Raw genomic sequence first — 27,127 nt, forward strand, 5'->3', positions numbered from 1 at the left:
CCTGGCCCGCAGCTGGGAGCTGGGATGCTGGCCGGGCGAGCCGTGCTCTTCCTCTCCCTGACCTGGACCACCTACCGCGGCCTGGCGATGCCCCGGGTCGCAGAATGCGGCGTCTCCTGCTCTCCGGTGAGCTCCTGGCCTGCCTCGCCTGGCCCGCAGCTGGGGGCCTCTCCTGCCCCCCCCCGGGCTCGGCTCTCCTCAGGTGGCACGGGCAGGAGGCCCTGGGCGCTGGGTGGGGGAGGCCGAGGGGCTCCGGGGTGTGGGTGGACCCCTCCCAGGAGCCCTGCGCCGCTGCCGCCAACTGTGTCTCAGCCGAGGCGTGTGGATGCCCTGCTGAGGGCGGGCTGCAGGAGCACCCCGTCCTGTCCCTCATCCTGTCCTGGACGGCAGGGACCGTTCACTGCAGGCCAGGCCCCCTTGACCTCACCTGCAGGTGGCAGCCCTGCAGCCCCGGCTGGAAAAAGTGTGCCTGTGTCCCAGGAGGTGCCCACTGGTGCCCAAGACTGGCCAGAGCAGAGTGGGGACACAGCCCAGCAGGCGTCACGGGGACCGTGGGGGACGCGGCAAGGACATGGGCACAGAACGTGAAGGACCCGGGGTGGAGGAAATTTTGAGCCCCTGCTGTGTGTACCGTGACTCGGGGATGTGTCCTCAGTGGTAGCACACAACGAGACAAGGTCTATGTGGTAGCCACCGTCAGGGAGGAAACAGAGTGGCCTGCCTTCCAGGGGCGGTGCCCAAGCCACCCTGGGGGACACGGGGGACACCCCGGCCTCCTCTGGGAGGAGGGACAGCTCGGCAAACCCTGGGAGTGGGTCCAGCAGAGGGTCCAGGGAGCTCAGTAGGGGACGGGAGGGCTTGGGGTGCCCGGGGGCCGGGCTGGGATCAGAAGTGCAGGGACCCCTGGGGGGCCGAGAAGCTCCCTCTGGCCGCTGGTGGGAACCATGGGTGCAGAGGAAACAGCTGGGTCAGGGTCAGGGGCAGAGGCATTGTGGTGGGCTGGGGGCTGGGGGTGGCGGTAGGGACCCCACCCACGGTGAAGGTGCAGAACGGGAGGAGCTGCTCCATGTGCACTCTGCGGGTGGGGCTGGGCCGCTGGGGTCCTGGTGCACAAGGACAAGTCACAGTGGACCCTGGCACACAACTTTAGCTCCAGCTGCTGGACGTGGGAGGTGGGAGGCCTGGGGGGGCAGGTTTTGGGGGAGGCAAATTGGTTTTGAGATGTGGGGTTTGGGAAGCCTGTCAGGTGTGAGCTGGTGGTAGGGGGGCAGCCGGGTGGGTGTGAGTGGAGGTCAGGGCGAGGCCAGCACGGGCCCCATGTTGGGATGGGGGGCAGGACCGAGCCCCCCACCAGGGGTGTGAGGAGGAGAGAATCCTAAGGAAAAATGAGGAGAAGGGGGCTGGAGGGGGACAGGGCAAGAGGAGGGGCGTTCCCTGCCCTGACGCTGCTGACCCCACAGGAGGGACTTTTGACTTAGCCCAGGAGCTGCAGCCACCCTGCTGCCCTGCAGGGGTGGGGTGGGGCGGGGGTGGCAGGCAGCCCCAGGGGGACGGAGGGCAAGGCAGGGGGTGGGGGGTGGAGGTGCCACAGGGGATGGGGCTGAGGGTGCAGGTGGCCCGTGGGGGGTGGGGGGTGGGGAGCGTGGCAGGTGTTGGGGGGGTGAGGGTACTGCCGGAGGGTGGCGGGGTGGGGGTGCAGCAGGGGGTGGGCTGGGGGGGCAGGTGTCCCCTGGGGTGTGGGGGGTGGGGGGCGCGGCAGGGGGGGTAGGGGTGCCGCAGGGGATGGGGCAGGCGGCCCCCGGGTGTGGGGGGGCCGGGGGCGCTGCAGGCAGGCTCAGGCTCGGAGAGGAGGGGGCAGGGAGCCCAGGGGGGCTGGACTCCAGCTGGAGAAGCCAGGGGACAGGAAGCCTGTGGCCGCCCCCACACGGGCACAGAGACCCCCCCAGCCACTGGTGCCCCAGGAGGACAGCTCGGGGCCTCGCCATATCTTGGGTGAAAAGTCGTCCAGGGAGGGCTGGGGGGGGGGGGGCGGGAGCACAGGCCGGTGATGCCTGAGGGGCGCCAGGCCCTCAGGGGCTGACTGGGGCACCAGGGGGCGCTCCCCGGTGGCTTGGGGGCCCGGGGTCCTGGGCCCTGGGGAGGGGATAGGCCCCACAGGAGGGGAGCCGGGAGGAGTCCGACCCAGGCAGGCCCTTGGCTCTGGGGGTCGGCTGGGGGGGCAGGGGAGGGAAACAGGCCCCGCCCAGAGACCTGCGCCTGGGGAGTCTCTCCCCAGACAGTCCCCACCCCTGGGGACTGCATGGGAAGCCCCGAGAAACCCAATGGAAAACCCCCGGGGAGGTGGGGGTGGCCACAGCTCTGTCCCGCCCCGCTCCCCCCTCCTGCCAGCCCCCCCCGCCCTGCCCCCCCACCCGCTCCCTCCAGCCTGGGGCCAGGACCCTGGGCCTCCAGGTGCCCTCGACCTGAGCTCATCCCTGCTGGGCCCTCGTCCTGTGTCCGGGAGGACGGGTCGGGCCCTGAAGGGCAGCCAGCCGCCACAGCGCCCACCTGCAGGGGACAGCGGCTGGGGCCAGGGCCAGTCCCCCGGGTAGGCAGTGCCCAGCCTGTGAGGCGAGCAGCTGGGCCCCCTCTGTCTTTGAGCTGGGGGACGGGGGGCAGGGGGGTTCAGGCCGCCCAGGATAGCTGAGGCCGCGGGCGGAGAGGAGGTGGCGAGGGAGGCCCAGGACCAGGCCACCGGGCCTCCCGCGGGCGCTGGGGCTGCGTATGGGCCTGCACCCCAGCCCTGGCCCCGTGCTCCCGGGGTGGCGAGGCTTGCTCTGGGGGTGTCCCGGGGACTCAGCCCGCCCCCCTGAGTGACGCCAAACAGCAAACCAAGTGGAGCGGAAGCCCCAGCCCCGTGGCCGCCCTTCCCACCGTGTGGGCAGGGGTGCCTTAGGGGGGAACCGACAGTGCCTCTTTGCAAACACTGTCCCCGAGAGAGAAGCAGGTCTCGGCGGGGCAGGCACTGGAATCCCGGGGCAGTTGTGGCCGGCTCCGTCCTCCAGGTTCCCTCCCGGTGGCCACCAGGAGGGCAGGGGCTCGGGGTTTCTGTCGGGGTCCCGAGGGCTCAGTTCTAGTTCTCGGGGGCGGGGGGGGGGGGGGGGACAGAGCGTGCCGCCGCTGGTGCTGCCTGCCACCACCTGGTGTCGCCGGGAGCCGGGGCTCAGCCTCCAAGGGCAGCACCCCGAGCCCCCCCCCCCACTGGCTGGGGGGCCCACTGCCCACCGCGGAGCGAGGCCTGCTGGCTGGCCGCCCACCCAAAGCCCAGCCCCAGTCCACCCGCCCCCTGCGTCCCGGGTCAGGCCGGAGCGGGGACAGCTGTGCCAGATCAGCTGCACAGGGTCCCTCCCGGCCGCCCAGGGCTCACCTCCTTGGCAGGGCCGCCCTGAACCCGCCGCGCTGCCCCCTTGGCTGTACCCCGCCTCGGCCCTTCTCAACGTCTAACATAAAATAGACCCTGCTGACAATTACATTCCGGGTTGTGTCCCCGCCTGGAATGTGAGCTCCACAAAGGCAGGCTCTCCCCGCTCTTTCTTTGACTGGGGACCCCGGCACCTAATCAGTGCCCTGGAGAACGAACGGGGGCCCCAGGAGCTTCCAGTACCAGCAGAAGTGGGGGTGTAGTTGGGGAGGGAGCCTGCTGGTCCAGGGGCCAGGTCACACCATTTACTGAATGAGCGCTGCATGCAGAGCCAGCACCCCAGACACCGAGGACAACCGGGGGAAGTAGCACCCCGAGCCCCACTGATGGCGAGGGGCCGGGTGACTGTCCTGGCCCCCTGGGGCTGGCTTCTGGGGAAGGACCAGAAGTGGCCAGGCTGACCTCTCACCCTCTGTCGTTGTTCTGTCCCCAGGGCTTCGCCTGCAGGAGCCGAGTGAACCGTGAGTACATCTCAGGCAGAGGGGGCAGGTGCCTTTGTGGCCCTCGTACACCCTGGTCACCAGGGTCACCCTGTCGTCCTTGCCACTCCACTGGCCTGTCCCTGCCTGCCGCACAGGACAGAGTGTCCCTCGGGGGTCCCTGCCCACCACCTGTTGCACATGGGCAAGGCCCCCAGCTGCGCACCTGCCAGAGAGAGGCCCGTGTTCCTATTTAATTGGAGGACGCCACCTTTCTTTACGGAAGTGGCCACGCCAGTTTGCACCCCAACCAGCGACATATGGAAACCCCCACTTCCCCTTAGCAACTCTGGTATTTTGTCCAACACGAAATGACACCCATGTAACTATAGCATTCTTGTCTTTCGTGGCTGCTGCGTCTGTGGCCCCAGGACATGGGGGAGGCGGGTGCTCCGGCCCCGGGTCACTCCTGAGGGCCCCTCTCTTTTTCCCTTTGACCTCCAAAGGCCATTTACACCCTTTCCACTTCAATGTGATCGTAGCCCCCCTAAGTCCCTGTGTTTCCTGCCCTGACGCCTTGACGCCTTGACGTACTTCTGAAGGTTTTGTTTTCATTTAGCTCTTTATTTCGCTGGGGGTGGTTTCCACTGTGGGGTGAGGTAGGGATGCAACTGTGATGCTGCCTGGAGCTCCACCTGCAGGGGGGTCTGGTGTTCCAGCCCCCCGGGGGGGGGAGGGGGGGGCTGGAGGAGGGGGTCCCTGACCCAGTGCTCCCTGTGATCTCAGGTCCTCACAGCCGCTGGCTGCGGGATCCCCTCCTCGTTGCTTCTTTTCCTAAATGGCCCCGCGGCTTGTGTTCCCGCGTCCCCGAACCCGCAGGTGCAGCCTGGAGAGAGGGGGCACCGAGGTGCGGCTCCCTCCCGCGCCCCCAGGTGAGCGGCCTTACCTGTGGCTGTGCTGGGAGGCTGGGGCCTGGCCGTCAGCACCCGCGGGAGAGCGCACCTGCCCCCCCAGACCCGCGGCAGCTCCGGGACCCCGGGTGAGGCGGTGCAGCTGGGGGTGCTGCCAAGACAACAGAGGCTGGAGACGAGGTACAGGGGACGTGGACGTGGGGACAGAGCTAAGATCCTGGAGGGCCATCCACCTTGCTACACACTGCGCAAGCTCGCCAGGAGAGGGAGCTGTGTGGCCAGAAAGCAGCCCGACCGAGCCTCCCTCTCAGAGCTCGGAAAACTGCATTCAGAACCACGGAAGCAACAATGGGATCAAGGACAAATTCCAGACCATCCATGATAACAAAAAGGACACTAGGAATGACATCCCAAAGACGATGGAAGTGCACCAGAAGGTCTCGCTAAAGATTCCCCAAACTGTAACATTCCATTTCAAAATGGTACAAATACCCAGGAAAATGATGCATATGAACAAAATCTGGAAATTCTCGAAGCTGAGGTGACAACAGAGAGAATTAGAAATAAAGGAAAAGTAGTTTCAGAGATGAAGACTGTACTAGAAGAACCCAAGAGTGAACAGACCCTAATATTAAACACCCAAGAGAAATACAAGGCCAAAAGAGGCTATTTTAAAAAATAAAGAAGAAAGAGATTAAAATGATGTGTGAATAAACGGTAAGTGTTGCAGACAGGCCAACAAAGTCCCAACTACAGATGCTGAAGAGGAAACCCAAGGTGACAGAAGAAATAAATACTGAGTACTATAGTTCTCAGAAGATCAAAAAATTTTTTCTTGAAACTAGCTATGGTGAAGGCAAACCATATGCCCAAGAGTCCTGAATATCAGGGTCCCGAATATCAAACACCAAGACATAGTCCAGTAAAGTGAATGGATCTTAAAGAGAGAGAAAAATCTTTTGGGCATGTGGGCAACAAGAGCAGGCAATTATGACGGAAAGACTTTCCAACATTTCCCAGCGGAAGGAAACAGACAAATGGAATGCGCAGCGCCGTGAATATGGCAGGAAAATTGTATTTCAGTCGTCAAAGTCGCTATTGCAGCCACAGAAAAGAAATGTATGTGGCACAATACGAGCGCGGTGGACACATCGCGGACACATCGGGAACCGAGCCACAATGTATAAATGTGTCAGGCCAGGGGGTGCGCCTTAAATTTACAGTGTTGCGTGTCAAGTATATTTCTTTTTAAAAAAAAAAAGATTTTTATTTATTTATTCATGAAAGACACAGACAGAGAGAGAGAGAGGCAGAGACCCAGGCAGAGGGAGAAGCAGGCTCCCTGGGGTCACGCCCTGGGCCAAAGCCAGACGCTCACCTGCTGAGCACCCCCGCCACCCCCCGGCATCCCTCAAGTATATTCCAGTACCAGAATAGCGACCTCCCGGCACTGTACGAGCAGAGACGCTGGGGATACCGACCCCAGAGCCCTGTGAGGCGTCTGCTAGGGGACGAGCTTTGGGCAGCCAAGCTGACCCATGGGGCAAACGTCAGAAAGGGTGTGGGCCCTGCACGAGGCTAGCTGCGCACCGGCCGTATGTTAAGAGGGAGAGAGTATGGGACGTCATGGCTTTACACTCATTATATAGGTGGTGACAGACATAAGAAATGAGGAAAGAATAAGACGATTTTATGCCAAGACCTGTTTTTACCACTTCTCACCCTGATGGTTAGTGCCGTGGCCAGGACTGGAGTATGTGACATGGGGTATAGCGGACGGCAGGCTGGGCTTGCCCTCTATTTCCCGTGTTCCTGTGGGTCAGCCTTCCCTGCACAGAAGGGCGGAGAAACAGATGTCACGTAGCAAAGGTCATGTGAAACCTTTACTCTGAACTGGTAGTGGACACGTGACCCCAGGAGTCACCCTTGGGTTTATGTACATACATTGCTGCCTGTTTTACAGGAAGATCCCAGAACCAACGACCAGCGTGGAGCCAGGAGCCTCCCCCGTGTCCAGGCTGCGGCCGCAAAACACCATTTCCCACCTAAAGAAACCAGGCAGGGCTTCCCGGAGAAGTGGCTGCCTCCCAGTCTGGGGCAGAGGATGTACTAGAAGAACCTAGGACGTCCTGTCATACCAGAGAGCAAGGACGCTCTCCAAGACTTTGGTCCATGTCAGCAGAACTTTAGGGAGCACTCAGCTGGCTCAGTCACAGGAGCAAGCAACTCTTGATCCAGGGGTTGTGGGTTCGAGCCTCACGTTGGGTGTAGAAAGTACTTAAAAATAAAATCTTAAAAAAAAAAGTGCTTGGAGCCAACCTGAAGAAGCTCCCATTAGCCAAGAGGATATCATTTGAGCTTAAAAAAATTTTCTATAAATTGCAACCTGTGTGAACACACATATTCATAATGATATTGTTTTTTTAAAAAAGGAAACTCTTCATCTTCTGCAGATGACAGGGAACCAAGTGCTCACCTCGAAAGCTGGAAGTCCAGCCTTGACCCTGCCTCTCTTCTGGGAATGCCACCCCGGAGGAAGTTCCAGCTAATAGGTGGAAACAAAACGGTAGAATGTTGTCACCATTTTGCGCCTCCCAACGACCTGAGTGCGGGTGATGCTAGCGTCAAACCTGGCGGAGGCCACACAGCCAGGCATCCTCCTGAAGGCATCTGGCAGCAGCGCTAGTCCTGCCAGGGACTGGACCCTGAGCACAGCCGGGCCTCGGGGTCCTGTGGCCCATTTGCCAGAAATGCAGGGGCCTGAGGTTGGGTGCGGCCGTGCCCCGGGGACGCCTGGCACGACAAAGAGCCTGATTCTGCAAAAGGAGGAGGAGACGTGTAGACAAAGCGACAGAGCAGACAAACCAAGTTTGAAAAATAGGCCAGCCTCAAGTCTGTGTGTGGGGCTCATCCGGGTGGTGAAACCAGTGAAGAAATGCCAAGAAGCCAGCGGGCCGGTTCTGGGCGAGTGAGGCATGAGGCCTAGCTGGGGACCCACTACCTGGCGGTGATCGGCGCTCTGCTCTGTCAGAATTCATGAAGCTATGTTTTGTGGGGGGTTTTTTGGTGAGCTTTAGAGTATCTAAATTTCATTTTTACAATAAATAGCTTTTTTAAATAAGGGTCTTAGCATTGTGTACACCTTCACTTCTTCAATAGGAGTTTTTGATCGTTTGGCAAGTTTCCTGAGAGTTTCAGTAGATGTTTTCCAATGTGTGTATTTTTTAAAGATGTATATATTTATTTTGGAGAGAGAGCATGCATGAGCATGGCGGGGGGTGCGGTGGCAGAGGCAGAGGCAGAGGGAGGTGGAGAATCCCAAGCAGACTCCCCACTGAGGGCAGAGCCCGACATGGGGCTGGATCTCACAACCCTGAGATCTTGACCTGAGCCAAAATCAAGAGTCAGGCGCTCAACCAACTGAGCCACTCAGGCACCTCCTGCATTTTTTTAATTTTTTTTTTTTTGTTAACTTTTATTTATTTATGATAGTCACAGAGAGAGAGAGAGGCAGAGACATAGGCAGAGGGAGAAGCAGGCTCCATGCACCGGGAGCCCGACGTGGGACTCAATCCCGGGTCTCCAGGATCGCGCCCTGGGCCAAAGGCAGGCGCTAAACCGCTGCCCCACCCAGGGATCCCCTCCTGCGTTTTTTAAAAAGATTTATTTGCTTATTTTGGAGAGAACCAATGTGTATTTTATAATATCATCGAGCAACTTGGTTCCAAGTTATCTAGACCACCAGTTTAGCCTCAGCCCACAGACTGCCCCCAATTTCAAACACCAGCATGTCTGGGGTGTCACCTAGGCCTCTGACCAACTGGCTACAGGCCAGAGGCTCCCACAAGTCCTCCTTGGGTCCAGTTACTTTACTTGATTGGCTCACAGAACTCAGAGAATGTTTTACTTGCCAGATAACCAATGTATTATAAAAGGATATAATCCTAGAAAAAACATATAGAAGGGGTGCAGGAAGGGGAGCATGGAGACCCCCATGCCTCCTGGGGTTGCCACTCTCCCAGCTCTGCATGCTCACCAATCCAGAAGTGCTCCAAACCCTGTCCTTTAGGGTTTTATGGACGCCCTTAGGGAGGGTTTTGCAAAGGCAAGATTGATGAATTCATTGGTGACTGACTCGGCCTCCAGCTCCTATCCCCTCCCCAGAGGTCATCAGGTGGTTGATTTCCCTGGCAACAAGCCCCCATCCTCAGGGGCTTTCCAGAACTTAACCTCATTAACATAGACTCAGGTGTGGTTGAAAGTGGTTCCTGATGAAGAACAAAAGACACCCTATTAGCGCTTATCTCTTGGGAAATTCCAAGGGTTTCAGGGTCCCTACACCAGATAATGGGTACAGATCAATACATATTTCTTTTTTTTTTTAAGATTTTATTTATTTATTCATGAGAGACAGAGAGAGGCAGAGACACAGACAGAGGGAGAAGCAGGCTCCCTGAGAGGAGCCTGATATGGGATTCCATCCCAGGACCCCGGGATCACACCCTGAGCTCAAGACAGATGCTCAACCACTGAGCCACCCAAGCATCCCCATATTTCTTATTATAAGTTATCATATCACACGTTTTGATCAGAATTGCATTGGATGTATTGATTACTTTGAGACAGAAATGACATCTTATCAGAGTTGAGTCTTCCAACCATGAACATGGTATGCCTTTCCAACTATTCAGGTTTTCCTCAAAGCTTTTATTTATGCTCTTCAGAGGTTGAAGGATACTGTGAATGTTTTCTTTACTTTATTATAGTTCCTGGCTGGTGTTGCTGAGGTAAAGCAATGCTATTTTTTAAAAAGATTTTATTTATTCATTTGAGAGAGAGCACAAGTGGGGGGTAGGGGTGGAGGAGCTGAGGGAGAAGCAGACTCCCGTTGAGCAGGGAGCCTGATGTGGGCTGGATCCCAGGACCCCAGGTCATGGCCTGAGCCAAAGGCAGACTCTTAACTGCCTGAACCACCCAGGTGTCCAAAAGTAATGTCATTTTTCTATATTAATCTTGTATCCAACACATTTGTTAAAAACTCATTGTTATTTCTAATAGATTTTCCCTTGAGTCTTGGATGCCTGGGTGGCTCCCCGCAGGGATCCTGCTTCTCCCTCTGCCTGTATCTCTGCCTCTCTCTGTGTGTCTCTCATGAATAAAGAAATAAAATCTAAAAAATAAAAAAAAAAAAAAAGATTTCCCATTGAATCTCTTAAGTTTTTGTATATAAATAATCACATATTCTGCAAGTGATGACAGTTTACAAACCTATGTTTGTTTCTGGTCTTACAGATCTGGCTCCAATCACTAGGGGACCACTCATCTTAGACCTGATATTTATTACAGTGACTTCCAAGACTTACCAGTCATAACCAGGCTTATGGGGCCTCTGAAGGAGATGGCTTCCACCTAGGCAAGGAGGTGCCTTTCTTTTCCTAGTTTTTTAAACTTTCTTTTGTCTTGAATAGAAAGTGAATTTTATGAAAACTTTGTGCATCTGTGAAAATAATCATACAGTTACTCCCCCCTTTATAATTCTTTTAGTGAGGCGAATTGTACTAATAGATTTTCTAATGCTGACCACACTTGGAGTCCTGAAACAAATCCTATCCGGTCGTGTTTAATATATTATTAAGTCAAATTGCTAAAATTTTATTTAGGATTTTGCAACTATATTTATACAGGAGACTGGCCTATACTTTTACCTTGTTGTGTGAGACTTTGAAAAGCTAGCCGGCTTAAAAAAAAAAGAAAAAAGAAAAAAGAAAAAGAAAAGCTAGCCGGCAGCCCTGTCCACCCTCTTTCCTTTCCCTGGGGACACCTTGGCCATTTTACTTCTTTCACCACATTGCTTTATGTCTCTGCCATATTTTCCATCTCTTTGTCTCTGCGGCCTTCTGGGTCATTTGCTGCGATCTTTTGCTTCAGTACTTCTCTCTTCAGTGAGGTCCAGTCTACTCTAAAGTCACTTGTTGCATTTTTAAATTTCTATTTCCTTGGGTTTCGTTTCTAGAAACTCTGTTTATGTCGACTGTGCTTGCTCCAACTGTAGTTTTTTTTTTTTTTTTTCTACCACTGCACGTACTTTCAAGCTTGTCTTGGGGTGGCTGGTCTGTAGTTCACATCTGGTGCGTCTGTCGCTGGAAGACTCTGCAGGGCTGTCTGTGGCCTGTCATTTCTGCTGGGTTTCCCTGCTGGTGTTTTGTTTTCTAACATATTTATCTTTAAATGTGTCTGCTCAGTGCCTTCTGCAAATGATTCCTGGTGTTCCCCGAGGCCTAGGATGAAGGCAGTTCCCCCTGGGCCAGATTTCCCCTTAGTTTCTGAGTGGTACCCAGAGGTAATGTGAGACAGTCAGGACCATTTTGAGTTTAAAAACAGATTGAGGTGTCTTGGGCCTTCCTAGGGATGCAGACCAGGCCTGGGACCGGCACCCAGACCCACCAGAGGTTATGGGAGGCTCTCTGTTCTTCCCTGTGTGCTCAGAGTAGCCACTCAACAGGGCCCAGGCTAGGGGTTCCTCCCAAATCCCCCCGATACAGGGTGATAGTGGGGCAGTTCTGCAGTGCCCCGGCAGACGTGGCTTCCTGAGCTCTGCATCCCTCTGCCCTTTCTCACACTTTGTCCTCACAAGCCTGATGCTTTCCTCAGCTTTGACAAGTTTTTGTGAACCTTTTTATATGCATAGTTGTTCCTCCAGCCTTGTTAGTTGTTTTCAGCAGCAGAGTTGGCTCAGATCGCAGGGTCCAGCGTATTACTGGAAAAGAAACTCCCGAATTGTTTTTAAACACATAGGAGTCTTTCTCTCTCCTCCCCTTCTTTGTTGATAGGAATTTAAATTCACCACCACATTTCACCAATTCCTGTGTTCGCTGTTCCCTTTTGTAACCCACTTCTTCCTTTTGAGTTCCTATTTCTCCTTTTAAAAATACATCTGTTAGGCCTTCTTATAATAAGGCTCTGCGGCATTTTTTAGATCTTTGAAAAGACCAAATATATTTACTACTCCCATGGGGAGACTCCTACGAGTCTTCATGATAAATGTGGGGTTCCCAATGGTCTCCACAGAGTGACAACGACTGCTTGTTCCCGTTTTGCACCACAAATAATTTAGCACACTTGTGTCTCTTCTCCTCGACACTGTCAGCTGGTCTGGGGCAAGAGCCCGGTCTTACACATTTTATTCTACAATAGGCAGCTTTCCCTCTATACGGCTCATTACCTCCCATGTTCCCCACAAGCCCTTCTCTGCTATGGCTCCACCTTTTTTATTTTATTTTTTTAAGATTTTGTTTATTTATTCGTGAGGGACACAAAGAGAGAGGCAGAGACACAGGAGGAGGGAGAAGTAGGCTCCATGCAGGGAACCTGACACGGAACTAGATCCCGGGACTCCAGGATCATGCCCTGGGCCAAAGGCAGGCTCTAAACAGCTGAGCCACCTGGGCTGCCCTATTTTTTTTTTTTTTTAATTCTGATTTGTTCCTTTTCTCAGTTGGCTGGAATAGGTCTGCTTTTTTTCCCAGGAAAGATCAAGAGATGTGGATTTCTCGTTCCTTGCAGAGAAGACATTTTCACACTCATGAGGAGCATGTGGGTGGAAAGAGGACTCTGAAACATGTGGCTTCCCCCAGGAATGCTGCGCACAAGGCTCTACAGGTGGCCTTCATGGCAAGGGAACCTTAGGCCTCCCTGCCCGTTCCCGCATCACCTGGCTGCCCATTGGCTTCACCATGGAGTCTGTGGACACCTGGCAGTTTGGCTGTCTCCTTGGGGGGCCCCTGGGACTCTAGCCACTGCTCTTGGAGGGGGGTCCCTCTGGAAGGCTCAGAAGAGTCCATCAGATCCCACCCGTTACATTAGCTCCAAGACAAGGGTGGGCTGAGGACACACCGGGCCGGGGCCATGCCAGATGCAGGTGATTGTTTAGAACTGTGAGCGGCGTGGGAGGATTTTATCACTGACAGCCTTCCTAACAGCCCAGCTATTCACTGGTTTTATTTTTTGTTTAATATCCAGCAGTTTGGGAGCGCCTGGGTGGCTTAGTTGGCTGGTGTCTGCCTTTGGCTCAGGTCATGATCCTGGAGCTGCAGGATCAAGCCTCAGGTTGGGCTCCATGCTCAGAAGGTAGCCTGCTTCTCCCCCTGCCCCTCCTCCACTCATGTCTCTTGCTCACTCGCTCCTTCTCTCAAATAAATAAAATCTCTAAAAAAATTTACTCATCAGTTTGGGAAGAGCAGGTGGCAGGAGCCTGTGACCTCCTCGCCCATCCCTGGTCTACCCCCTTTTCATGATGAAGACAAACCCACAGGATATGAAGACAGTTTTACTCTGCGTACTTAAGGCTTTTTTTAAAAAAACATATTATTTTATTTTTCCCACTTCTGATCTTCCATAAACTTAAACTGAGTTGGGAGAAACCTCCAATTGTGGGGTCAAGCTCAGTAAGACATCTCACCAGTCCTGGGGAGGTGTTTGGGTACTTGCTGCCCTCTTAGACACGGTGTAGATGGGAGGACGAAAGAAATTTCCTTTATAGCATTAGTTTTTTTTTTTTTCTTTAAATATTTATTTTATCTATTTGAGAGAGAAGGAGAGGGACGCCTGGGTGGTTCAGTGGTTGAGCATCTGCCTTCGGCCCAGGGTGTGATCCCAGGGTCTCAGGATCAAGTCCTGCGTCAGGCTCCTTGCAGGGAGCCTGCTTCTCCCTCCGCCTGTGTCTCTGCTTCTCTCTGTGTCTCTCATGAATAAATAAATAAAATCTTAAAAAAAAAAAAAAAAGCCCATTCCACTGCATGGCTGTGCACAGTCTGCCCGCCATCCACCTGTTGACGGACATCTGGGTTGGGGCTACTAACAATTAAACCACAATCAACATTGTGTTTTTGTCATCACTCGTGGGTTCGTGTGGAGGCTTGGAATGGCTGCATCACATGGCAGCGGAACTCTCACCTCCAAGGACGTCGTGGGCCCTCGGACATTCCCAGTAGCAATGTCTGCGGGTGCGCATTTGTAGGCACCTGAACCTGCACCTGCACGGGAGCCGGCGGCCCCGGCCCGTCTGCCGTCCTCACGCATACCACAGCCGTCTTGGGCTAAATGCGCCTCTCCTAGTGTCTGCTGCCGGTGAGCGCCTCCCCACGTGCTCAGCGGCCACTCTGTCCTCGGGGTGAAGAACCTGTTTGCATCTTCCTTGCTGGGCTGTTGGTGTCCGTATTATTCAATGTGGGAAGGTCTTTCCAGGCGCTGAAGACCAGTTCCTTCCCAGATACGCGATCTGCAAGCGTTTCCCTCAGCCTGTGACTTGTCTCTTCATGCTCTTACTGGTGTCTCTCAGAGATACATTTTTATGAAGTCCAGTTTATCGATTTTTTCATCTACCGCCTTGATTCTGTGTTGTAGTTAAGAAATCTTTGCCTAACTCAAGGTCACAAAGATACTTTTTTTACTATGTTTTCTTTTAAAAGTGTCGTAGTTTTAGATGTTATAAATCTTTTTTTTTTATTTTTTTATTTTTTATTTATGATAGTCACAGAGAGAGAGAGAGAGAGAGGCAGAGACACAGGCAGAGGGAGAAGCAGGCTCCATGCCCTGGGAGCCCGACGTGGGACTCCATCTGGGGTCTCCAGGATCGCGCCCTGGGCCAAAGGCAGGCGCCAAACCGCTGCGCCACCCAGGGATCCCAGTTTTAGATGTTATAGTTAAATCAACAGTCTGTCTGGTGTGACCTTGTGTGTGGTACAAGGTTTGGATTAAAGTTCTTGCTTGTTTGTTTGCTTATGGACATCCAGTCGACCGAGCACATTCGTTGTAAAGACCGTCCCTCTCCCACTGGGCTGCCCAGGATGTTTGCCATGAGTCCCCCGTCCACACATGGGTGTGTCTATGTGGGGACTCTCTTCTGTTCCATCCACTTGATGCCAATACCCCACTGTCCTAATCCCTAATTGATTACTTATAAGTCCTGAAATTAGGCAGTGTTGGTCTTCAGATTTGTTTTTTTAACAAAGATGATTTGGCTATTCTAGAATCATTGCATTCCCAAGTAAATTTTAGAATTAGCTTGCCAGTTTCTGGGGGAAGAAACAGGTCTTCTACGAAAAGGATTTTGATCAAAAGTTCATTGAATCAAAAAAAAAAAAAGTTCATTGAATCTATGGATCGATTTGGGGAGAATTGACATCTTAGCAATTTTGAGTCTTCTGCCCCATGAACACAGCATACTTCTCCATTTATTTTATTTTCTTTAATTTCTCTCAGCCATGTTGTATAGTTTTCAGGACATAGATTTTGTACATCTTTTGTCAGATTTGTCCGTAAGTATTTCATAGTTTTATGTATTACATTTAGCAAATGTAAATGGTATTTAAAAAAATTTCAATTGGCTATTGTTCTTTGCTAGCACACAGAAATACGGTGTGTTTTTGTATATTGACCTTGATTCTTGCAATTTGCCAAACTCATTCATTACTTCTAGTATCTTTTCTGTAGATTAGATTTTTACAGAGACAGCTATGTCATCCGTGAATGAAGACCACTTTACTTCTTTCCAAACTGAAAAGGAAGTTTCTTTTCTTGCCTTATTGCATTAAGTAGGACCTCTAATACAACGTTGAGTAGAAGTGCTCAGAGCAGGAATCCCGGTCTTGTTCCTGACTTTTGGGGAAAACAATCCTTCTTTCAACGGGCAAACATAATATTAACTGTAAGTTTCCCACAGATGGTCTTCATTAGATTGAGAACATTTCCTTACATTCCTTGTTTGCTGAGTTTTTATTAGGAATAGATACTGGACTTTCCAAAATAATTCTGCTATGACTATTGAGATAATCACATGTGCTTTCCAAAATTTGTTAACACAATTAATTATACTGTTTGATCTTCTAACATTAAGCCAATCTTGTATTCCTAGGACCATCATACTTGGTAGTTTTGTGCTACCCTTTATATGTTGTTGGATTCCATTTACTAAAATTTTGTTTAGAGTTCTGCTCTAGGGATCCCTGGGTGGCGCAGCGGTTTGGCGCCTGCCTTTGGCCCAGGGCGCGATCCTGGAGACCCGGGATCGAATACCACCTCGGGCTCCCGGTGCATGGAGCCTGCTTCTCCCTCTGCCTGTGTCTCTGCCTCTCTCTCTCTCTGTCTGTGACTATCATAAATTAAAAAAAAATTTTTTTAAATAAAAAAAAAAGAGTTCTGCTCTACGGCCATGAGATATCTATAGTTTTCTTGTAATGTTTTGGTTAGGTTTTCATATCAGAGAACGAGTTCCGAACTATTCCCTCCTCATCGGTTTTCTGGAAGAATCCATGTACAACTGATAGTATTTCTTTCTTAAACATATGTTTTCATTGACTTCTCTCTATTTTTCTGTTTCCTATTTCTTTTTTTTTTTTTTCTGTTTCCTATTTCATTGGTTTCCACTCTGATCTTTATTTTTTTTTCCTTCTGATTACTTTGGGTTTTGTTACTCTTCCTCAGTTTGAGATTTAATTGACATATAACTTAGCATTAATATAAGCGTCTGCATTTACTCTTCTATCTCTAGTTCCTTGAGGTGGAAGCCGAGGTCACTAATTTGAGATTTTTTTCTCCCTAAATGTAGTTTAGTGATACAAATTCCCCACCCCTCTAAATAGTGCTTTGGCAGCATCCAAATGCTTTTCTATGTTATCTTTTCATTCAGTTCAAAGTAATTTCTAAATTCCTTTTTCATATCTTCTCTGCCCCAAGGGTTATTTAGAAGTATATTGTTTAGTTTCCAAATATTGGGAGGTTTTCCAGAAATATATATATATATATATTTTAAAGATTTTATTTATTTATTCATAGAGATGCAGAGAGAGAGAGAGAGAGGCAGAGACACAGGCAGAGGGAGAAGCAGGCTCCATGCAGAGAGCCTGACGTGGGACTCGATCCAGGGTCTCCAGGATCACGCCCTGGGCTGCAGGCGGCGCTAAACCGCTGCGCCACCAGGGCTGCCCCAGAAATATTTTTTTAATTAATTTATTTATTTTAGAGGAAGAGAGAGAATGAGTGGGTGGGGGGGAGGGAGAGACTCTCAAGTCAACTCCGTGCTGAGTGCACAGTCCGACGCGGGGCTCCATCCCAGGACTCAGACATCGTGACCTGAACCGAAACCAAGAGTCAGATGCTTAACTGACTGAGCCACCAGGTTCCCCTTGAAACATTTATTTGATCTCTAATTTAATTCCATTTTGATCAGAGAAGATCGTTTGCTTGATCAGAATCCTTTTAAATTTATCGAGACTGTTTTATGGGTCACATAGTCTCTCTTGATAAATGCTCCGTGTACACTTGAAAAACACGCAGATTATACTGTTGTTGGAGGGGGTGTTCCATAGATGCCGATACAGTCGATCCGGCGGGTTGTGTCACACAACGCCACCCGGTTCCTTCTGGTTTTCTGCCTACTTGTTCTGTCAAGTAGAGAGGGAAGATGGTTGCAGTCAACTATAATTGTGGGTTTGCCTATCCCCCCTTTGTAGGGATGTTTTGTTTCATCTCCTATGAAACTCTGAATTTAAGAGCATAATATCAACTTACGCTTGTTACATCCTCCTGGTGGATTGCTCCCTCTGTTATTCTGAAATGAATATTCTTGTCTCTCCTAATATTCTCTGCCGTGAAATCCATGCTGTCTGGTCCCAACTACTCCGTCTTCCTTTTGATTAGTGCTAGTGTGCCGGGCCTTTTTGCATTTGTGTCTTTGTCTTCCCATTTAAAGTGTGTTTTTTATAAGCAGCTTATAGTTGTGTCTTGCTTTTTTATACAATCTGAAAACCTTTGCCTTTGCCTAACTATGGTATTAAACATTTACATTTCCTATGATCATTGAGATGGTTAGGTTTCAATTAATCATCTTCCTACTTATTTGTTCCATCTCTTCTTCATTAACTTTTTCTTCTGCCTTTATGTGGGTTCGTTATTTCTGTGTGTGTGATTTCATTCTGCTTCCTTCGTTGACTTAAGAGTTCAAACTCTTTGTTACTGTGATTGCTTTGGTGGGTGGGTTTTTTTTTATGTGTGTGTGTGTGTGTGTGTGTGTGTGTGTGTGTGTGTTTATAATGTGTATCTTTAACTCATTATATTCTCCCTCCAAGTGAAGATGCACCGCTTCAGGGAGAGCCTAAGCATCTTTCCCGGAGGGCAGCTCCATCTCTACCATCCATTTGTGTTTTAAAAATTTTATTTTGGGGGGATCCCTGGGTGGCTCGGCGGTTTGGTGCCTGCCTTCGGCCCAGGGCGCGATCCTGGGATCCCAGGATCGAGTCCCGCATCGGGCTCCCGGTGCATGGAGCCTGCTTCTCCCTCCTCCTGTGTCTCTGCCTCTCTCTCTCTCTCTGTGTCTATCGTGAATGGATAAATTAAAAAAAAAAAAACTTTTTAAAAATAAATAAAATAAAAATTTTATTTTTTTAAAGATTTATTTATTATCTTGAGAGAGAGAGAGACAGAGACAGAGAGAGAGAGAAAGCAAGTGGGGGTAGGAGCAGAGAGCAAGACTCTCAAACAGACTCTCCACAGTGCACGGATCCCAAGGACGTGGGGCTCCATCCCACGATCCCACGACCCCGAGATCAGACCTGAGTAGAAACCAAGAGTCAGAGGCCCAATGGGCTGAGCCAGCCCCCCTCTCGCCACCGAGCCTAGGCGTTTGCTTTGTAGTCACACCCTTCCCTTCTACGTGTGTTCTAGACTCCACAGCACATTACTATTATTGTTTTGTGTAAACAGTCAATCCTCCTTTAAATGGATTTTTTTTTTAAGATTTTATTTATTTATTCATGAGAGACACAGAGAGGAGAGGCAGAGACACAGGCAGAGGGAGAGGCAGGCTCCATGCAGGGAGCCCAATGCAGGACTCGATCCTGGGTCTCCAGGATCAGGCCCTGGGCTGAAGGCAGGCGCTAAACCGCTGAGCCCCCCAGAGGTCCCTAAATGGATATAAATCATGAGAAAATACCTTGTGTATCTGCCACGTGGTTGTCCTTTCTGGTGTTCTTTATTCCATTTGGTACCATTTCCCTTCCTACCCAAGGGACTAATATTTCTTATTTTCTTGGTAGTTTGGGTCTTCTGACGAAGAATCTTTCAGCTTCTCTACGCTAAGGAAGTCCACGGAGCCCGTGTTTCCCAAGCTCTCTGGGGGTCCACAGGAAGCGCAGCTCAGCTCCCGCAAGGAGCTCACTGCTGCGCTTACCCTCGTGATCTTTGTACACACGAGTGTCTTCTTCCTCAGGGGGGGGGGGGCTCCCACCCTGCTCTCTGTGCCACTGGCTCCCAGCGAATTCATGGGGGTGTGCCTCGTACTTTTTTCGTCTCTCTTATACTAGCGCTCACCGACTTCTCGGATCAGTGAGTTTATGTTTTCATCAAGTCGGGGAGATACCTGTTTCTTCGCATTTTCTTTCTCACTCCCCCCACTCCTCCGGGGACCCTCCGGACGCTCGATGCGTCACTGCAGTTGTGCGGCTTCTGCTTCTGTTATCACATCACCGCCACCACTAGCTCCTTCCGCCTACTGTTGGAGACTGTCTGCAGCTATGTCAAGCTCCCCAAAATTTTTCTAAACATCTAATCTGCTACTAATCCTATCTGATGTATTTTTCATCTCAGATGTTACATTTTTTTCTAGAACTTGGGTTTGAGCTCTGTCTCCCTGTCTAATCTGCCATCTTTGTAATGAACTGTTTGAACATATGGAAAACAGCTGTAATAATGACTTTCATGTTCTTGACTTGCCAATTCTAAAACCTGCACCCATTTCAATTTAATCGATTCTTCTCCTCATTGTATTTTCCCGATTTCTTTGCACAGCTTGTAATTTTTTGTTGGCCGGCAGACATTGTGAATTGTCCCCTGTTGTGTGCTGGATATGTGGTTTTATTCCTATGAGGAATATTTATTCTTTGAGGCTCTCCTGGAAGACAGTTAAGTTATTTGGGCAGAGCTTAAACTTTTTGGGGTCTTGCTTTTAAGGCGCACTGGGCGGGATGAGAGCAGAACTCAAGCTGAGGCTAATCCGCCAGCTGTCGCTGTCAAGGCAGAGGCCAGACTCCTGCAGACTAGGTGCCTGCCCCGGCCCGGCTGGGAGGGAGCAGGGACGCCGCCCCGCGTGAGTGCAGGCCACTGTCCCTGGGGTCCCCTGGGCTGCTTCCCTCACTCGTGTGCGTGTGCGCACGCGTACACACAGCGTGGACGTGTGGGGAGTGTAGTCCGGGACTCCCCTGTCTCACGCTCTGTCCTGCACACGCCAGCACTCTGATCTCCCCAGGCTCTCAACTTTTCCTCGGCTCAGGCTGGAAGTGGGCTCCCCTTGCCCCCCCCCTCCGACCCCTGCAGACAGCAACACGTTAGTTTGTGGGGTTCACCCCCGGTCCCCTCGAGGGCGTCACTGTCCTCCCCTTCCTGAAACCGTCCTCCACAGCCCGCCTGCCCACATGTGGCTGGAGGAGCTCCCAGAGCAGAAGCCACCTGCGGCCCCAGGCCGGGTGGGATGGGGGGCCCTGCTGTGCACCTCCAGGTCCTGCGTCAGCTCCCCAGGGCGGGGGCCTCCCAGCCTGTGGTGCCAGCACTTACCCGAGGTCCAGCCCCAGCGAGATCTTCCTGACGTATCCCTGAGGGTCTGCCTTGGGGGCCCCTGGTCCCCAAGCACCCACTGAGCACACACACCTTCCCCTTCCTGGACACACAGTCCCACGTGGGGGTTACTTCCTCCACCGCCCCCGACACCAGGCCTGACTGCTGTCCCTCACACCTGCAGAGGAGCCACCACCTGTGCAGGAGGGCACCTGGGCCGCCGGCTATGGGGCACGGGCCTCCCCAGGGCTCCGCGGCTCAGAGGGAACTAACCCCACAGTCCCCAGTGAAGCGAAGGCCACAACTCTGCTCAGCCCTGGTGCTTGGACTTGAGACCCCGGCTGCACCAAGGCCTCGGGGCCAGTGTACCTGCTGACCTGTGAACGGGGGGTCATGACCCCATGCCCCCAGCAGGCCTGTTCTGTTGCCCAGCTTTAACACAGGCAAGGGGGTGGCCAGCTTAGCAGAAGGTGGGCTCCACTGCACCTGTGCTGGCCAGGTGGGGCAGCAGCTCCTACGTTGAGGTGTAGCCTCCTGCCCACCCTGGCCTCTCCTGGTGCCCGGTAGACAGCCGGCTCAGGGGTAGGTCCACTGTTCACTGGGGGCCAGTTCTCTGGCTGCACTGGGGCAAGACAGTGGGTCCCCTCCCCGGACAGGCTGTCCCTGAGCCTTGCCACTGGCTGAGCCACCCACAAAGCCTTCCTGGGCCCTGGGGAGCCCCGGGCACTCACCCCCCTCCTCTCCTCCCCAGGGAACATCTTTAACAGCTTCTGCCGGCACACCCCCAGGTCCCTGTCCCCGTCGGTTCTGGAGGCCCTGATGCTGTCCACTGCCATGAAGTGCGCCCCCCGCAATGACTGCTCCCTGGTCCTGCGCGTGCAGGCCTCCCTGACGCTGCACGGTGAGAGGCAGCCCCGTGTGACCGTGGGATCACCCAGGGAGGGGCCGGGGGTGCTCAGGCTGCTTTGACTACACAACAATCCGAGGGGCACGGCGGCTCAGAGATCCCCACTACCTGCTCTTCACGGAGAGGATTCGAGCCCCTGGTCTGACCAGGCCTGCACGGCCCCTCCCTTCCCCCAGAGGGCCTTCGGGGCCTGGAGGCCTGCTCCATGAATGTCGACACCCAGGAGACACGGTGTCAAAGCGTGCGGGTCTCCCGAGCCTCCCGCCGACTGCAGGTGGGGCGGCAGGTGAGGCCAGGGCCTGACCCAGACCTGCTGGCCCAGCCCGAGGCCTTTGCCAGGCAGGAGCAGCTGTCCCCTGGCTGCTCCTGGACACCCGACCCACCCAAGCCCCGGGACTGGCGACCCCTTGTCCTGGGTTCCAGCCTTGAGGGGGAGCTGACTGGCCAGGGAGGGGTAGCTAGAGCCCCAGGTCCACCTGGCTCTCACCTGTACATGCCCAGCTCCAGGTGCATTTTGACTGCTTCGAAGTGGGTGTGGCTCAGAGCCTCTACGTCACCCTGAGGACAGTCCCCCACTTCTGTGGGATCCAGCTGGACCGGCAATACCGCGTGGAAGGTGGGCGCCCGGGTGGCCCAGGCCCAGCTGCCGTGGGCTTCTAGGGACATGCTGGGCAGGGGGAGGGCACGTGCTGAGCAGCTTCACTGAGGTCACAGGCCCCGGAAGAGGACAGACTTTGCAAACCCCTGGGGCTGAGGCCCAACTAGGGGGCCAGCCGCTGGGCACCGAGGGCCAGGCCCACCACCCCTGTGCCATTTGCAGACTGTGGAGACCAGGACGTGGGGAGGAACCTGCCCGGCTGCTCCGGTGAGCCCCCTCCTCGGGTGGGACACGGCCCCGCAGCCCCAGGGACACCCTCAGGTTGCTGGGGGCCGGGCATCTGGGGTCACCCACCAGGGAAATCGGGAGGGGCCTCAGGTGGGCGACTCCCAGCTGCCGGGGCCTGGCAGGGGTCCGTACTTCGAGGCTCTCAGGACAGGTGTCGACCTCTGTCCAGTGACCCCTAGTCCCGGCGTGGTCCCCACTTGCCGCCCTTCTAGCCAAGAAGTTCTCTTACTGGGTGGACCGCGACCGCAAGGTCGTTCGGGTCCAGGCGCCCGAGGCCCCCGGGGACTCCGACTACTATGTCCGCCTCTGCCTCAAGTGGTTCACCTGTGAGGACGTGGGAGCCCCGGCGCGGGTGAGCCCAGGCCCAAGCCCCGGACCCCTCCTGGCCCAGAACCCCCCCTCCCAGACCACGCCCCCAGGCCCCCGCCCCGCCCTCCCCTGCCCCATGACCACGCCCCAGCCCCGCCCCGCCCCGACCACGCCCAGGCCCCGCCCCGTCTGCAACCACGGCCCCCCGCCCCGCCCTCTCCTGCCCCATGACCACGCCCCAGCCCCGCCCCGTCTGCGACCACGCCCCCCGCCCCCACCCCGCCCTCCCGTGCCCCATGACCACGCCCCCGGCCCCGCCCACGCCCCCGGTCCCGCCAGCGCGTCTACGACCACGCCCCCTGCCCCCCCGCCCCGCCCTCCCCTGCCCCATGACCACGCCCCGCCCCTGCCCCATAACCACGCCCCCGGCCCCGCCCCGTCTGCGACCACGCCCCCGACCCCACCCTCCCGTGCCCCATGACCACGCTCCCCACCATCACCTGCCCCACAGCCACGCCCCCGGCCCCGCCCCGCCCACAGCCACGCCCCCGGCCCCGGCCCGCCCACGACCACGCCCCTGCCCCGCCCTGTCTGTGACCACGCCCCCCTCCCCTGCCCCATGACCACGCCCCCGGGCCCAGCCCAGCCCCCTGATCTCGCCCCCGGCCCAGCCCTTCCCTGTGACCACGCCCTGGGCTAGCCCCGCCCGCGACCACACCCCCGGGGCAAGCCCTGCCTCACAACCACGCCCTGGGCTAGCCCCGCCCACGACCACGCCCGTGACCACGTCCCCGGGGCAAATCCCACCCACGACCACGACCTGTCGTAGCCCCGCCCACGACCACGCCCGGGGGCGCCCGTGACCACGCCCTTGGTCCCGCCCCGCCAGCGACCACGCCCCCGTGCCCCGCCCCGCGCCGTAGCCCCAGCTCCTAAGCCCCCTCCTGCCCCGCAGGTGACAGCCAACGGGCTTTCCCGCACCGTCTCTCTGCCCTACAGCCGAGAGCTGCCCTGCTTGTGCCTTGAGGTCAGTGACAGTGTGGCCTTGGCTCTGGGGAGGACTCGGAGGGAGGGGCACGGCCTGCGCTGACCCCGGCCCCTCCGCAGGGCTGGTCTGCGACCCCTGACGCGGTGCGGATGCAGGCCTGTCCCTTCGAGGATGGCAAGTGTCCTGTGGTGTGGACCAGGGGGAGGGAGAGGGGCTGGCGGCAGTCCGAGGGACACAGGGGTGAACCCTTCGGGCAGCGCCCCCCCCCACCCGAGCCTGCCCCGGTGAGCGCGCAGCCGGAGGCGTGTCCCTGCCGGTCCTTCCAGGGGCAGAGTCTGCAGAGCTGCGTGTGTGCACAAGCGTGTGCCCAGTTCCCGGGAGGCACTGGCTGCGGCCTGGCTCCCCCGGAGGAGCCCAGTCGTCTTGAGAGTGGCTCGCGGGGGTCCCGGCCCTGAGAGCCGCAGGGGAACTGCATCGAGGCAGGTGACCTGAGCTGACCTGAGCCCCGGGGGGGGGGTATCCGGGGGGGTCCCCGCAGACACAGAGGCACTGTGGGACGCCGTCCACTACCACCCGGGGGCCCAGGCCCTGAGCTGGGAGCCTGCCTGTCCCGTGAGTGGCCACGTGAGCCTGTGCTGGCGCCCGGGGCCAGGGGCACTCTGCCACCAGCTGGAGCACTCGGGCCGCGCAGCCCACGGCAGGGTGAGTACCCAGCAGGTGGGGTGGGGTGGGCGTGGTCACGGGCCTGACCTGAGCGCCCCGCAGGTGCAGTACACGCGGGTGGACACGCAGCCCCAGCTCTGCCTCAAGGTGAGTGGGCCAGGCCACAGCCCACCTGGGGCAGGACCAGCTCGTAGGGAGGGGCAGGCAAGGGGCTCTGGGGCACCGGGGGCCTGCAGCCACACACAGTCCCACACCCTGCCCCGCCCTGCAGCCCAGCCCCCCAGTGACCCCTCGGCCCCCATCCTCCTCCGAGGGTGGAGCCTGGGATCCCGTCCCAGCACCCAGCCCCCAGCCCCCGCACCCACTGCCACAGCCTCATGCCTCCCCACCTCTCCACAGTTCTCCACCAGCCGGGGCTTCTGGGTGAGGTGCCCTTTCAAAGGGCAACGCTTCCAAGGTGAGCTCTGCGTGGGAGGCAGGGAGGCCGCCCAGGCGGTGTGGACGCAGCAAATAATGCCCTTTCCTCTGCTCCCCTGACGCGTCTCGGGTCCCTGGGACGGAGGGTGGGAAGGGGGTGGTCCCAGGCCTCAAACCTCCACCCCCACAGCCTGGAAGATGACCGTCCAGCCAGCAGCCTCTCAGGGCCACCTCCGGGTCACCTTCTTCTCGCCTGAGGCCGCCCACTTCCAGGTGTACCTGTGTCAGCAGAGGAAGACGTGGCCCCCTGCCTGCCGCCCCGCACTCTGGGCCACGGCCCTCCCTCCAGCCTCAGTGAGCTGGCCTGGGCGGGGGCTGACCCCTGGGGTCTCCTGCAGGCCTCGACCTCCCACAAAGCCCTGAGTCAGGCCCTGGAGGCCCCCTGGGGTGCAGGGGTGCAGAGGGCCAGTCCTCCCCCCGCTGCTGGTGACCTGCCCCCTCCTCACCAGGGTGACTTCATGGCAGGCCCTGCGGTCGCCTTCGTAGACGTTCCCAGGGACGAGGCTTGTGTTCCCAACACCTGCATCCAGGTGGGTGGTGCTGCCCTGCTCAGCCCTGCCCACCCACTGCAGCCCCAGACCTGTTTCCCATCATGAAGCCCCTGGGATCTCCTCCCCCAGAGCTCCTGGGGGTGCCCTGCCTCTCAGGAGATGCTGGGGGGGAGGGGAGGAGGGCAACACCAGCTGGTGTTGACTGAGCCGGCCCGCCTACAGGGCCGGAGGACCGACATGCTCTTCTCTGCCCCCCAGCAGCTGTGTGACCTTCGGTGCCGTGAGTGACCCCACTGGGTCCCGGGCCCCAGGGGTGCAGGGGGAGTGAACACCCACGGGCTGAGCCTGGAGCCTGTCTCCCATTCTGAGGACAGCGTGTGGGCACCACACGGGAGACTGGGCATTGCTGGGGGACGGAGGGCCATTTGCCCTGAAGCCAGGCCTGGCTTCGGAGCCAGGGTGAAGGCAGCCGCATAGAAGGCAGGGGCCTGGCCCCACCCCTGCCTTGGGACATCAAGGACCCCGGAGGCCCATCCCCAGCACCCACAGCCTGTGTCGCTGCACCAGGGGAACCGCTTCCTCCTCCCTGAGTGCCCACCACCCCTGACTAGGGCTCTGGTGCCAAGTGTCCAGGAACCCTGGATGTCCCTCAGCCCACCTTCACCCACCCAAGCCACCGATGCCCAGACTGCTGGGAGCTCAGGCTTAGGAGACCAGGCTGACCCTGTGGGTCCTGGGTGTGGCTCAGGTGGCCTTGCCTGGGGGTCCTGAGAAGGGCCGTGGAATGTAGGTGGGGAGCAGACATCGCCCGTGCGGCTGCTGCGGGGACAGGGGACTGAGGGAGCCCTGGAGGCAAGAGGGGACGGGAAGGGGGGCTCGCCCCCAGGGCAGCCCCAGGCCTGCCCCTGCCCCACTGGAAATGCCCTAGAGCCTGGGGCGTCTCTCAGACCCGTGTCCTCCACCTCCTCCCCACCCCAAGTCTGGGTCCCGTTCCCTAGCAAGGTCACCTCCAGCTGATCACGGGCCGAAGGGGCGACGGTCACCCCTGGGAGCCTGTGCTTGGACAGGGCTCCACCGACTATGGGCCAGGTGACCTGGGAGTGGACCCCCAGCACTGCCGGAGCCTCCAGGCCACACGGGGGTGGGCCAGCAGGGTCAGAGGGAGTGGTCGGGGTCCAGGCCCGCATGGGCTCCACAGGGCTGGGCAGCCTGGAAGGGCCTGGGCCTCTCCTTCCTCCTGCGCACGGTGGGGGAACGGGGCCCCGCAAGCCTGGGGTGGGTGACCGAGGCCCCGTTCCTCTCTTTCCAGCTGCCAGACAGGGAACAGCAGACTGAGGCCAGGAGCCGTGTGTGGCACGAGCGAGTGCCCGGCTGAGCGCTGGGGGGCAGGAGGGCAGCGCCTGGGCCCCAGAGCCTCTGGCCTCAGAGCCCAAAGGTGCCTCACCTGCACCCAGGCCGTGGGGCCTGAGCCATGGGACTTTGAGCCAGACGGAGGCCTTTCAAGCCCGACGGACTTCCACGCCCCAGGCCAGGGGCTACCCACTGGCCGCTGGGCTGTCGGATGTGCCCCACAGAAGTCTCACGCTGGCTCCTGAGGGCTGCCGGCTGCCCCTCCCGAGCTCCATCGTCCGACTCTGGCGTCCCCACCCGACCCACAGACGGCAGGGACAGGCCCTGGGCTGCCCCCAATGGTCGGCGGCACTGCAAACGCCCTCCTAGCCCGTGGCCTGGCTCCGCTGTCCCCCCGCCGCCGTAATGGGGCTGCTGCCCCCACAAAGCCAGTACGCACCCCACACTCAGTAAACACGTGTCTGCCAAGCTGGCCTCTTGCCTTGAGAACAGAGATGGGGTCCGCAGGGCAACCAGCCCCTTGGGCACGTGGGTGGGCAGGGAGGATCCTGGGGCCCGGTGGGATTGCCTCCGGAGGCGAGGGTGGGACCACAGACCGCAGGTGGACCCTGCCAGCACCCCCACCACGCACGAGCCCCCAGGCCGCCCCTGAGGTCACCCCGT

The 27,127-nt window shown here is 56.4% G+C and overlaps 1 protein-coding gene across 3 annotated transcripts; it reads left to right on the forward strand.

The window, feature by feature from the left end:
• IL17REL (interleukin 17 receptor E like) lies at positions 1–26,932 on the forward strand. 3 transcript variants are annotated; one of them, XM_041756069.1, is made up of 16 exons: positions 1–126; positions 3,894–3,921; positions 21,145–21,294; positions 21,477–21,586; positions 21,802–21,916; positions 22,121–22,165; positions 22,399–22,538; positions 23,451–23,522; positions 23,603–23,657; positions 24,022–24,185; positions 24,249–24,293; positions 24,546–24,603; positions 24,754–24,917; positions 25,073–25,153; positions 25,337–25,394; positions 26,424–26,932. In XM_041756069.1, exons 1-16 carry the CDS (start codon positions 25–27, stop codon positions 26,447–26,449), a joined length of 1,413 nt encoding a protein of 470 aa, XP_041612003.1. In that variant the 5' UTR covers positions 1–24; the 3' UTR covers positions 26,450–26,932. The 3 variants fall into 3 exon arrangements, with proteins under 3 accessions (XP_041612003.1, XP_041612002.1, XP_041612004.1); XM_041756068.1 differs by having other exon boundaries at positions 24,022–24,293; XM_041756070.1 differs by lacking the exons at positions 24,249–24,293; positions 24,546–24,603; positions 24,754–24,917.
• The last annotated feature ends 195 nt before the right edge of the window (positions 26,933–27,127 follow it).

Source organism: Vulpes lagopus, chromosome 5 (assembly GCF_018345385.1).
Source record: "Vulpes lagopus strain Blue_001 chromosome 5, ASM1834538v1, whole genome shotgun sequence".
Classification (NCBI taxonomy): Eukaryota; Metazoa; Chordata; class Mammalia; order Carnivora; family Canidae; genus Vulpes; species Vulpes lagopus.

Bases quoted from the DNA above. Each gene is read 5' to 3' on its own strand.
- IL17REL (XM_041756068.1), top strand. From the start codon at position 25: ATGCTGGCCGGGCGAGCCGTGCTCTTCCTCTCCCTGACCTGGACCACC. The intron at 21,295-21,476 runs GTGAGAGGCAGC...CCCTTCCCCCAG, and splicing joins GGCCTCCCTGACGCTGCACG to AGGGCCTTCGGGGCCTGGAG. The intron at 21,917-22,120 runs GTGGGCGCCCGG...TGCCATTTGCAG, and splicing joins CCGGCAATACCGCGTGGAAG to ACTGTGGAGACCAGGACGTG.